Raw genomic sequence first — 12050 nt, 5'->3', positions numbered from 1 at the left:
CCCCTCCGCTCCCCCGCTCGCTCCCTCCCCCCCCCGCTCCCCCGCTCGCTCCCTCCCCCCCCCGCTCCCCCGCTCGCTCCCTCCCCCCTCCGCTCCCCCGCTCGCTCCCTCCCCCCTCCGCTCCCCCCTCCGCTCCCCCGCTCGCTCCCTCCCCCCTCCGCTCCCCCGCTCGCTCCCTCCCCCCCTCCGCTCCCCCGCTCGCTCCCTCCCCCCCCCCGCTCCCCCGCTCGCTCCCTCCCCCCTCCGCTCCCCCGCTCGCTCCCTTCCCCCCTCCGCTCCCCCCCCCGCTCCCCCGCTCGCTCCCTCCCCCCTCCCCCCTCCGCTCCCCCGCTCGCTCCCTCCCCCTCCGCTCCCCCGCTCGCTCCCTCCCCCCCCGCTCCCCCGCTCGCTCCCTCCCCCCTCCCCCCTCCGCTCCCCCGCTCGCTCCCTCCCCCTCCGCTCCCCCGCTCGCTCCCTCCCCCTCCGCTCCCCCGCTCGCTCCCTCCCCCCCCGCTCCCCCGCTCGCTCCCTCCCCCTCCGCTCCCCCGCTCGCTCCCTCCCCCCCCCCGCTCCCCCGCTCGCTCCCTCCCCCCCCCCGCTCCCCCGCTCGCTCCCTCCCCCTCCGCTCCCCCGCTCGCTCCCTCCCCCCCCCCGCTCCCCCGCTCGCTCCCTCCCCCCCCCCGCTCCCCCGCTCGCTCCCTCCCCCTCCGCTCCCCCGCTCGCTCCCTCCCCCCCCCGCTCCCCCGCTCGCTCCCTCCCCCCCCCCCGCTCCCCCGCTCGCTCCCTCCCCCCCCCGCTCCCCCGCTCGCTCCCTCCCCCTCCGCTCCCCCGCTCGCTCCCTCCCCCCCCCCGCTCCCCCGCTCGCTCCCTCCCCCTCCGCTCCCCCGCTCGCTCCCTCCCCCCCCCCGCTCCCCCGCTCGCTCCCTCCCCCCTCCGCTCCCCCGCTCGCTCCCTCCCCCCCCCCCGCTCCCCCGCTCGCTCCCTCCCCCCTCCGCTCCCCCCCCCGCTCCCCCGCTCGCTCCCTCCCCCCCCCGCTCCCCCGCTCGCTCCCTCCCCCCCCCCCGCTCCCCCGCTCGCTCCCTCCCCCCTCCGCTCCCCCGCTCGCTCCCTCCCCCCTCCCTCAGCCCTCCGCTCGCTCGCTCCCTCCCCCCCCCCCGCTCCCCCGCTCGCTCCCTCCCCCCTCCGCTCCCCCGCTCGCTCCCTCCCCCCTCCCTCAGCCCTCCGCTCGCTCGCTCCCTCCCTCCCCTGGCTGGCTCACTCTCGCTCACGGTGGGCAGTGTCAGTGACTCTCTCTTGTATTCCAGGGTTTCCCTCTCATCTCTACTTCAAGATGGCTGCAGAAAAGAGGGGAGCTGACAGTGTTTGTGGAAGAATCCGGGATCTTTCGCAAAGTGTTTGGGAAGCAAAGCTGTTTCCTCTTCCTCTTCAATGATGTGCTGATTGTTACCCGGAAACGAAGGTACCTCAGCCTGGCTGGCCACCCCTCAATCACCAATCTTTGTGGTAGTGACCGAGTGTGAGCAGAGCATGGTGGTGTGGCTGCTGACCATGTCCCCTCCCGTTGGCCATTGTTTGACTGGGATGTTTGACCTCGGCTCATGTCCTGCAAGACTCTGTGTCCATCGGCCCTTCAGGGCCCTGAGCGTTGCACGCAAATGTGACCGCTCGTGTCCCTGCGGCTAAATGGGGATTTAGAATTCATTTTGGTTGCAATTTTTCTTCCCTCTCCCACTTGTTGTCTCTCGCGCATTCTTTCTCTCTCACTCACTCGATCTCTCACGCACGTGCTTGCTCACCTTGCACGCTTTTGCTCTTCCCCTCTTACTCTCACCCTCTCGCGCCCTCCCTTTCTCTCTCTGGTGCCAGCTGTGGCTCAGTGGGCAGCACCCTCACCTCTGAGTCAGAAGGTTGTGAGTTCAATTCCCACTCCAGGGACTTGAGCACGTAAATCCAGGCTGACCCTCCAGTGCCAGTGCTGAGGGAGTGCTGCACTGTCGGAGGTGCCGTCTTTCGGATGAGACGTTAAACCGAGGCCCCGTCTGTTCTCTCAGGTGGACGTAAAATATCACATGGCACTATTTTGAAGCAGAGCAGTGGAGTTATCCCCAGTGTTTTGGTCAATATTTATCCCTCAATCAACATCACTTTAAAAAAACAAGATTATCTGACCATTATCATGTTGCTGTTTGTGGGAGCTTGCTGTGCGCAAATTGACTGCCACGTTTCCCACATTACAACAGAGACTATTGTTCAAAAAGTACTTAATTGACTGTAAAGTGCTTTGGGATATCCAGTGGTCGTGAAAGGTGCTATATAAATGCAAATCTTTTTCCTCATTCTGTCTTGCTCTCTCTCGAGTCCTCTCGCGCGCTCTCTTTTTCACAATCTCTCGCACACTTTCCCTCATGCACTCCCTCGTGCTCTCTGAGTGACTCCTGCACTCTCTCTTGCGCGCTCACTCGCTCTTTTGGTCTCTCGTGCTCTCCCCCACATTCTTTCTCCCCCGTCTCTTTGTCCTCTCCTCTCCAGTGCTGGTCCTTTCTATTTGGGGCGGTGTGGTACCATGGGGCGAGACGGGGGTGGGGGGAGGGGAATGAGTGGATGGGGAGAGACAGGCGGGGTGTGTGGGTGTCACAGTCAAGCTTGATGTCCTGACTCATGCACTGTTGCCCCTCTCCCCCCCCCCCCCAGGGTGACCCTGGGTAGTAATCCAGACTTACACCCCTGGCTGATGCTTCCCTCTGTAGCCCACCAGCACTGGGACCCACTGTGGTGCCTGCCCTGCCAATCAGCTGGACCCTGGATTGATCGAGGGGCATGTGTTTCAGTACCACACCAGCTGGAGCATTTGCCCAGAATGGCAAGGGGGTGAAGTCGCGTTTGGGGCCATTGATATCCGAACCCCGGTTTGGAGATTGTATCCTGTCAGATATTACTCATGTGTGTGTCTCCCCCTCACCCCACCCCCTCCCGTACACCCAGGCGTGCGGGGTGGGGGGGTCATGTGATTCTGTGCACCCGGGGGTGAGCAGTCATGTGACTGTGTGTACCACCTAGAGGTAGTGGGTCATGTGACTTCTCCCATGGCTCCGTGTGGGAGAACTCACTGTGTGAGTTCCATCTGTGAGCGTTGCTCGGGCTGGCCGTGGGGGGGGGGGCTGGAGGTCGGGGGTCGGGGGTCGAGTCTGGTTGGATGATGTCGCCTGTGACGGCTCCCGGGAGCTGATGGTTCGGTCCTTTCTCGGCAGTGAGGAGAGCTACACGGTGCAGGACCACGCCACGCTGGACCAGGTGGAGGTGGAGGCGTTGGTGAGCAGCGAGTCTCCCCACTCTCCCCCAGGGAAGGCCGCGGGAGGCGGGACCAATACTCGCGCCGGCTCCAACACCCACCTCTTCAGGATCATCATGAAAAAGAACAGCGCCGGTGAACCGGAGCAGTTTGTCTTTGCCACGGACTCCCAGTGAGTACAATCAATCGGCCTGCCGCTCAATCCCAGTGCTGCGCTCGCCCCTGGCCCACTTTCAAATCTCTGCCATTTCCGAAAAGGATCCTTCCCCCCCCTCAATTTCCTTCCCTTCCCCACCCCCCCACCCGCAGTTTCCTTCCCTATTGGCCATGACCCTTCCTGGCGTACAGTTCCCTGAGCTGTTCTTACTCAAACCAAATCCCCATTCTCCACAAATAAACTGAAATGGTGAAATGTCAATCAGCTATTCGACCATGCGGGGCATCACAGCCGAGGTCAATGCTCATCCTCACCCCGCCCCCCCCCCCAAACCTCGGCTACAGGTTGACCCTCTAGCAAGGTCACTGCACAGTACTCGGGGCCAGGAATCCTGGTGTATTTCCCTTCCCCCTATTCTAGGCCAGGGTCACTCCGGACAATGCCGGTGCCCCAAACACACCAGCTGGGATCCAGCGCTGCGGCCTGAGCCCTGAACCTGAGGCCGTGCCGGTCCATGCGGCTCGGTGTCGTGGCTGGTGGTTACCTCGCTCCGCCGGGGGAGTAGGGGGCATTCTTCAAATTACTTCACATCCGGAACAGATTCCGGGTGGGTGCAGATGAAGAATGGGTACGGCCGGTGAGGGGTGGGGTGGGGGGCAGCGGGTGGCGAGGGGGAGGCTGGTGAATGCCGGTCCTTCCAAGCAGATCCGTTTTCCAACCTCCCCACACACAATAACGTTGTCCCCGGGGCAGGAGAAGGCACATCGGTCTGTTATCCCAGAGGTATCGCTCCTTTATAAACCTACCATCGCCCTGAATCCCGTCAGACGCAGGGCTGGGTGAAGCCCCGTCACTTCCTGTTGTCCACCTGCCCCGGCACTTTATTCCGTACGTTGATCAACCAGTTGCTAAAGTTCTGCCTGAGGTGCCTATTTATTTATTATTTATTTGTTCTTGGATGTGCCCATCCCTCATTTCCCTGAGTCGACCACATATTGTGAGACTGAAGTCTTCACATAGTCCGGGGCGGGAGTGGGAGGGGCCTGTGCCCCCAGGCCGGGAGTGGGAGGGGCCCGTGGCCGGGAGTGGGAGGGGCCTGTGCCCCCAGGCCGGGAGTGGGAGGGGCCCGTGGCCGGGAGTGGGAGGGGCCCGTGGCCGAGAGTGGGAGGGGCCTGTGCCCCCAGGGCGGGAGTGGGAGGGTCCCCGTGGCCGGGAGTGGGAGGGGCCTGTGCCCCTGGGGCGGGAGTGGGAGGTGGCCTGTGCCCCCGGAGTGGGAGGGGCCCCGTGGCCGGGAGTGGGAGGGGCCCCGTGGCCGGGAGTGGGAGGGGCCTGTGCCCCCAGGGCGGGAGTGGGAGGGGCCCCGTGGCCGGGAGTGGGAGGGGCCCCGTGGCCGGGAGTGGGAGGGGCCTGTGCCCCCAGGGCGAGAGTGGGAGGGGCCCCGTGGCCGGGAGTGGGAGGGGCCCCGTGGCCGGGAGTGGGAGGGGCCTGTGCCCCCAGGGCGGGAGTGGGAGGGGCCCGTGGCCGGGAGTGGGAGGGGCTGGTTGTTTTTGCTGCGGAACATTTAATACACCAGTTGAGTTTTTCCGACAATCTACCCATTTTTCTGACCACATTTCTTTCTGGAGCCACTTCACACATAACCAGCTTATTTAAAAAAATTACATTTCACAACAACGTGCGCTGGTGGGATTTGGGGGCCAAAATTGCCCCTTTCCTTAAGGCCTGTTAACACCGGGAATCGGCGGCCACGTTGCGGAGTGGAATGGCCGCCGACTTTTCGTGTAGTGGCCGCCATATCAAAATTCCGCTCCTGCGGTACCCCGGCAGCCCCCCACGCTGCTGATCCGTGCTAAGTGTGTCAGCACAGTGTGCATCGCCAATGTTCCCTCCCCCACCCCCAGGGCGAAATACCGCTGAGAAAATCTTCGGCCCGCCGGGCGGTGCCAGAACAAGCTTTTACTCAGCGGTGCAGTGAGGCTGAGGCTGTCTGTAATGGCGGTGCGGCTCCCGTTAAAGGGGAGGGCCGACAGCCATGTTTTTTTTTGTTGGCCAACAACAGGCAGCCTGGCCCGCCCTCTTGGTGCCAGGCCACTGGCCCGGCCGAACCCCTCCCTGGTGGCCCAGTGGACCAAAGTTAAAACATTGCGAAGGCTCTCCCCTGTAAATGAAGGGGTGAGCCATGGTGACACGGTGCAGTGGTGACATCATCGCGGCAGTCACTACACTCCCCCCCCCCCCCCCCCCCCCCCCCCGCAACTCGCCCCTCTGCTGTGCTTACCGTCCCTCTAGTGTTGTCTCCGCCCCAGTATGGGCGACTTCTGGTCCGCCTGGAAAATAAAACAAAGAGTGAAATTTCACTCGAGGCCACCTCAACTACCGCAGCGGTAAAAACCCTAGAAAGGGGGTGCATGCGCCCCGTTTCGGGCGGGGGGTGCAATTGCGGCCCCTCAATCTCTGGGTGGTTGGGCGTGCACCAGGCTGCCATCTTCACCTGATCTTCGTGACTATCGGTTTATGGTTCTTGGAGCAAAACTGGATGGAATCACTGAATAGGGACTTCAAAATTCAGTAAATTCAGTGCTCCCAGCGGAGAGGCCAGCTCTAAGGGAGCACGGGGTGGGGGCGGTGAGCGGGGTTAATGTTCCTGCTCTCCCCCTGCCACAGCCTGCTCTCCCTTCAAGTACCAAGTTTCAGTCAGTCAATCAGCAACCCAGATTATCTCAAATCTATGTCCCTTTTATCGGAGGCAAGGCAAGAGTTTGTGGAATTAATGTCCCTCCAGCATGTTAAAGCTTAGCTATGATCATTTTCCAGACAAGTAAATGTGTCCTGTCCTCGATAATAAAAGGATCGGACAGGAGTTTTGCTTGTGGAAGGTTTAGGGACACTGGAGATTTTAATCCGACACCGCCATCTGCTGGATGTCCGAAGCATTGCGTAAGTGCAAGTTCTTGGCTGGGTGATTATCTGCCGCTGGTAAGGTGCTGGGGCCCTCGGGCAAATGGCAGTAGTGCCAGGACTGAGGCTGCAGGTGTGGGGAGGGGGGGGGGGGTTTAACACCGCCGGGGCCACAGGCGGAGGCGAATGATGGTGCGCTCAGGTTACAACAGCTTTTTTCATTTCACTGCAGGAGTGACCAAGCTCGATGGATTGATGCCCTCCTGGGGAAGCACGACGAGCTCGTCAATAAAGAAGGTATGGACACTGGCATCGACACAGCAAAGGCTAAGGCCACGGTATCACACGACACGGCCTGACTGCACGTGGTTCTCGACAGGCAGAGCAAGGATACTCCCACTCCCCACAAACCCTCTCATCTCTTTCCCCCCCCCCCCCGCCACAAACCCTCTCATCTCCCCCCCCCCCCCCCCACAAACCCTCTCATCTCTCCATTTCCCCCCCACTCCACTGGCGGCCGTGCCTTCAGCTGCCAGGGCCCTCAGCTTGGGAGTTCCCTCCCTGAGCCTCTCCACCTCTTTCACCAAGCGTTGGGTCATCTGTCCCAATATTCCCTTGGGTGGCTCGGTGCCTCGATATTTTGACTGATACTCGCTCCTGTGGAGCGCCTCGAGACGTTAAGGCGCTATATAAATGCGGGTTGTTGTCGGGAGTGACTCTGTTTCCTTTCCTCCTCCCAGGCCTGCCACAGGTGGAGATCATCAAAGCACATCTGGCCAAACAGCCAGACGAGCTCTCGCTGCAGGTGACAGATGTGGCAGTCGTTCTCCAGAAGGTCGATGGTAGGTCAGAGGCTGGGGGGGCGGGGGTCAGAGGCCGGGTTGGGGGGGGTCTCAGAGGTCGGAGGGGGGTTCAGAGGCCGGGGGGGGGGGGGTAGGGTCAGAGGCCGGTGGGGGGGTGGGGGGAGGGGGCGGGGAGGTCAGAGACCAGGTAGAGTGTCCCCGGTGCAAGTCTCGAGTTAGACCTCCAGAGCGGCATGATGTTTGATGAGGTGGCGCAGTTACAATTGGCCCTCGGCCTCCCTGGGCGAGGGAGGAGAGGGAAAGTCAAACTAACCGGGAGGGGCCCCCCACTCTCGACAGTGGTGCGATGGGCCCTGATGGAAAGCAATGCGAGTAGCCATTGGTTGAAGGCGGTGTTGGGTCAGCTGTGCTGCCCTCCTTGGTCGAATAGCTTCGGCTCACACAACGGCCACGTGGGTGGGGTTCTGCAGGGCTGCCGCCCTGTGGGATGGGAACCCACCCAATCCCAGGGCCTTCAGGAGAGGACGGGAGAAACCAAATCGAAGAATCCTACAGCACAGGAGGAGACCATTCAGCCCATCTGAAAGAGCTGGCCATTTCTTTGGCCTTTAAATGTTTTCTTTTAGATATTTACCCAGTTCCCTTCCCAAAGCTGCTGTGGATCCTGTTTTCTCCGCTGTTTCCAGTCGAGCATTCCACACCCTGTGTGCGTTTATAAAAAAACAGCACCTCCTAACTTGCCCCTTTGTTTTTTTGGTGGTGATATTAAAAGTTATTCCCTCAGGACACCAACCCGTGGTGAAAATAGGGATTAATAAAGGAGTGAATTTTGACACCACTGTGTCAGCCAATGAATTGGAGGCGGGGGTGGGATTTAATTTACAGGCTTCTCCGAACCTGTGACCGAGACTACAGCAAAGGCTCCCGATAATATCGGGGCTGTGCCGTGAGTGGAGGAGAGTTACATAATGCAAACGATGTGCGTAAAATCAATCCGTGACTTCCAGCACTGGATACCAGGCGTGATTGACGGGGGAATTACCCAATCATCTGCATTCTGGCCGGGACTTGTGGGGGTCTTTCGTTGCAACCCATGTTTTTATTTAATAACTTTCTCAGTGACACGTTGACCTGTGCTGTGGGGCAGCCACTGATGCAGGCTGAACAGTGACCAAAGGTCCTACCTTCATGTACAATGCAGTCGTGTCATTGAGTGACGGTTGGCTATTCAACTGGGGCGGGCATTGCAACCCCGCCCTCATCTGGCAAGTGCTGGCGGGCCTTGGCCCTGCACTGTGGGCCTTGCTGGAGTGAAACAATTTGCTTAATCGCTCCTGGGCTTGGGGCAGGGATGGAGGCTGGAAGATGCCCGTGTGTGGGTATCAGATGAGAGCAGGTTTGCTCAGTTTCTGTGATGCCTTTGCAGTCAAATAGCCCGCTTATTGTTGAGATGACTCGGGCATAGTATTGAGGCGCTTGGTTCTGGTTCCCTCACTGATCTAAGTGTATTTGCTGGGTGCCACTTGGGGAAAATATCCTGGTCCCTTAGTGCTGTAGTCCCGTACCCCCCCCCCCCCCGACCAGAGCAAATGCCCGCTCACCCGCCTGTTGCCGTTTTCTAGAGCCTGCCCCCTGCTTTTGCTCCGCCCCTTTGACAGGATCTCCCCTTCCTCCCGACAGGCTGGTACCGGGGAGAAAGGATACGAGATTGGGAGAGAGGCTGGTTTCCCGAATTGTGCGCCAGGGAGATAACCAATCGCATCGCAGTGCAGCGAAACGTCCAGCGAATGGAGAGGCTGCGGATCGAGACCGACGTCTAGCACTTGCAACAGAACCCAAGTTCCCTCTTTCCCAGCCGGAGGTCTGGCCGCATGGGTTCTGGATGTTAACAAGCTCTCCAGGCTGTAGTTATAGACTTGAGGTACCCAGTTTCTGCCACTAGTGGTCACCACCGCACTGTGTCATCGTAGCACTGGGGTGAATGGCCATCCGGATTCCCAGGAGCCGAATATGTTGGCAAGGGGTGGTTACGGAATTTTTTTTTAAGGAATTTGTCTCTTTGCTTATTATTGCATCCTGTGTGTGTGTGTGTGTGTGTATGTGTGTGTGTGGCAAGGCACTTTTAGAATAATCATTTAAAAATATTTTAAAACTCAGGAATCATGTGACTGGGGGAAGGGTTGGAGGGATCGTAGGGGGAATGTGGGGTGGGGGGAATGTGCGGGGGGGGGAGGAGAGAATGTGGGCTGGGGGGGAGGGAGGGTGGGGTGAAAGGGAATATGGGGGTGAGGGGAAGATATGGGGGGGTGGGGTTTAAGCCCACTGTTACTGATCTTCCTGTGTACGACTTTTAACTCTTTATCCACGAGTGAAATTCCAGCTTTGTGACAGCAGATTCCGTTCCAAGCGTTACTTAAGGCTACACGGTTATGAACATTTCAACATCCAGCCTGGGTGATTTAAAAATTTTTGTAGAGAGTTTGCTGTAGATTGTCATCAATCAGCGACCAGTGGGAATTATTGCCGAGATCCAGTTCCAATGGACCAAACCATTGGTCATTCACTCCAGCCAAACAGGGCTCCTGATCCGCATCAAACACATAACGGTAGAATTTAAGCTTAAGCTGTTCCCTGAACACATTTTCTAAAATGATGTGTGTGTGTGTGAGAGAGAGAGAAAACGTGTGTGTGTGTGTAAGAGCGTAAGTGTGAGAGCATTTTATCAACAAAGGCAGACACTGATGCTGAGATTCAACATCGCCTCCAGTGCGCCAGTGCAGCCTTTGGCCGCCTGAGGAAAAGAATGTTCAAAGACCAGGCCTTCAAATCTACCACCAAGCTCATGGTCTACAGGGCTGTAGTAATACCTGCCCTCCTGTATGGATCAGAGGCATGGACGGTGTACAGAAGCCACCTCAAGTCGCTGGAGATATATCATCAATGATGTCTCCGCAAGAACCTGCAAATCTCCTGGGAGGACAGACGCACCAACATCAGTGTCCTCGCCCAGGCTAACATCCCCAGCATTGAAGTACTGACCACACTCGATCATCCTCGGTGGGTAGGCCACATAGTTCGCATGCCAGATACAAGGCTCCCTAAGCAATTGCTCTATGCGGAGTTCCTTCACGGCAAACGAGCCAAAGGTGGGCAGCGGAAACATTACAAGAACATCCTCAAAGCCTCCCTGGTAAAGTGCGACATCACCACTGACACCTGGAAGGCCCTGGCTGAAGAGCACCCTAGGTGGAGAACGTGCAGCTGGGAGGGTGTTGAGCTCTTCGAATCTCAACGCCGCAAGCGTGAAGAGGTCAGGCGCAGGCAGCGGAAGGAGCATGCGGCAAATCAGTTTCCCCCCCACCCCCACCCTCCCCCGACGAATGTCTGTCCCACCTGTGACAGGTTGTGTCACTCTTGCATTGGACTGTTCAGCCACCAAAGGACTCACTTTAGGAGTGGAAGCAAGTCTTCCTCGATTCCGAGGGACTGCCTATGATGAAGTGTGAGAGTGAGCGTGTGTGCGTGATTGAAAGACTGCATTAAAGGGGGAGCAGCGTGCGGCGGCATGGTCCCGGCCTGCAAGACCACCAGCAGGCCGGGGCCATCAGAGGGAGCAACATGCAGCGACATACGACTGCAGGAGGGCCACGGCTGCGAATCCAGGTCGCTGATTGCAGTGCGGGCAGGCACAGCAGGAGGTATCGAAGGAACAGCGAGAGTTTGTAGAGGGAAGTGACCGGGACCCAGGAGAGGCGTGAGTCTGGGGACCAGATGGGGCAAGGGCCCAGGGCCAGCATGGACCAGCCCACGCTGCGATATGTGTGCGCGCTCGGTCCGTGCAGCAGAGCTGGTCTCCAGTTGTCTGGGGCAATGCTTGCCACTGGACCAAGACCTAGCTCTGTCAAGCCCGTGTGGTGGCTGGTGTGCAACGGGGCCACCACATGTTTAAAAAAAAAACCTCGCACAGGCATCTTCCACCCTCCAAGATGTAGTTCGGGATCAGGAATATTAGGTCCTTCATTGAAACACCTGGGAACTCATCCCTTTTTGGCGTAAAAGCAAGTCATCCTCGTTTCGAGGGACCGCCTATGATGATGATGAAGTGTGTGTGAGAGTGTGAGTGTGAGCATAAGTGTGTGTGAATACGAGAGCGACTGTGTAAAAGTGAGTAGAATATTAACCATCCGCTGAAGGCCCAAGTCTTCACGCTCACTATCAAATGCTGCTCACTGGAACACTACTTGTCCACACAGCTCCATGGGCCCGAGTAGGGAGAGCAGAGAGTGCGGCTTGCAGACAAAAGCCAGTCCCTGTGGATCACTGACTGACCAAAGGCCGATAATATGAAGCCTGAGGCCTGTGGTTGGCCATGTTCCTGGCGGTGTCATCACATCTGCCTCAACGCCCCGCCTCACGCTCCTGCCATTGGTCGCTCGACACGTCCGTCATCGCACGCACCAATCGGAAAGCAAATAGACCGCTACCCAATTGGATGATTGTTGAGTGTTCCCGCCCCCCGCTCCTGGCCTTTGCTCACAGCCGGGGCCTGGAGACTCCAGGGCAATCCGGGAGCAGTTGCCATCAGAACATTGAGGGAGGCCCCGGGGCGGCAGCGTAGGGCGGAGCGGAGGTAATTCTCACAACAAACAGGCCTGAAAGGCTAAACCCGCAGTCTCTGCATTGAAATCCTCATCGGGGCCCGGTGAGGCCGGGCCGGGCCGGGCTGGCGTGCGGTGAGGGGGAGGTAGCTGCTTTATTCTGCGGTGTGTGAGGGGAGCGGGGGGGAAGGCTCCGGCCCCGGCCCCCCGCCCCCCGCCCCCCGGGCCAATCTGTGCTGAAGGTGCCGCCGGTTATTATCCCCTCGCTGCCCGCTTCCCTTGGCGCTCCGTTAGCGCGTTATATAAAGCCGGGGCCCTCTGGGCCT

At 59.4% G+C, this 12050-nt stretch overlaps 1 protein-coding gene across 1 annotated transcript in view; it reads left to right on the top strand.

Annotated features, from left to right (window-relative positions):
* arhgef16 (Rho guanine nucleotide exchange factor (GEF) 16) overlaps positions 1-9292 on the top strand; it is a 43113-nt gene extending 33821 nt beyond the window's left edge. Inside the window, exons 11-15 of the mRNA XM_070860994.1 lie at positions 1284-1438; positions 3228-3440; positions 6556-6620; positions 7064-7165; positions 8807-9292. Coding sequence (XP_070717095.1) covers positions 1284-1438; positions 3228-3440; positions 6556-6620; positions 7064-7165; positions 8807-8946 — 675 coding nt within the window. The 3' untranslated portion in view covers positions 8947-9292. The remainder of the gene's footprint in view (positions 1-1283; positions 1439-3227; positions 3441-6555; positions 6621-7063; positions 7166-8806) is intronic.
* Positions 9293-12050: the final 2758 nt, after the last annotated feature.

The sequence above is a fragment of the Pristiophorus japonicus genome, chromosome 18, assembly GCF_044704955.1.
Source record: "Pristiophorus japonicus isolate sPriJap1 chromosome 18, sPriJap1.hap1, whole genome shotgun sequence".
Taxonomy (NCBI): domain Eukaryota; kingdom Metazoa; phylum Chordata; class Chondrichthyes; family Pristiophoridae; genus Pristiophorus; species Pristiophorus japonicus.
This window is presented reverse-complemented; position numbering and strand designations above follow the sequence as displayed.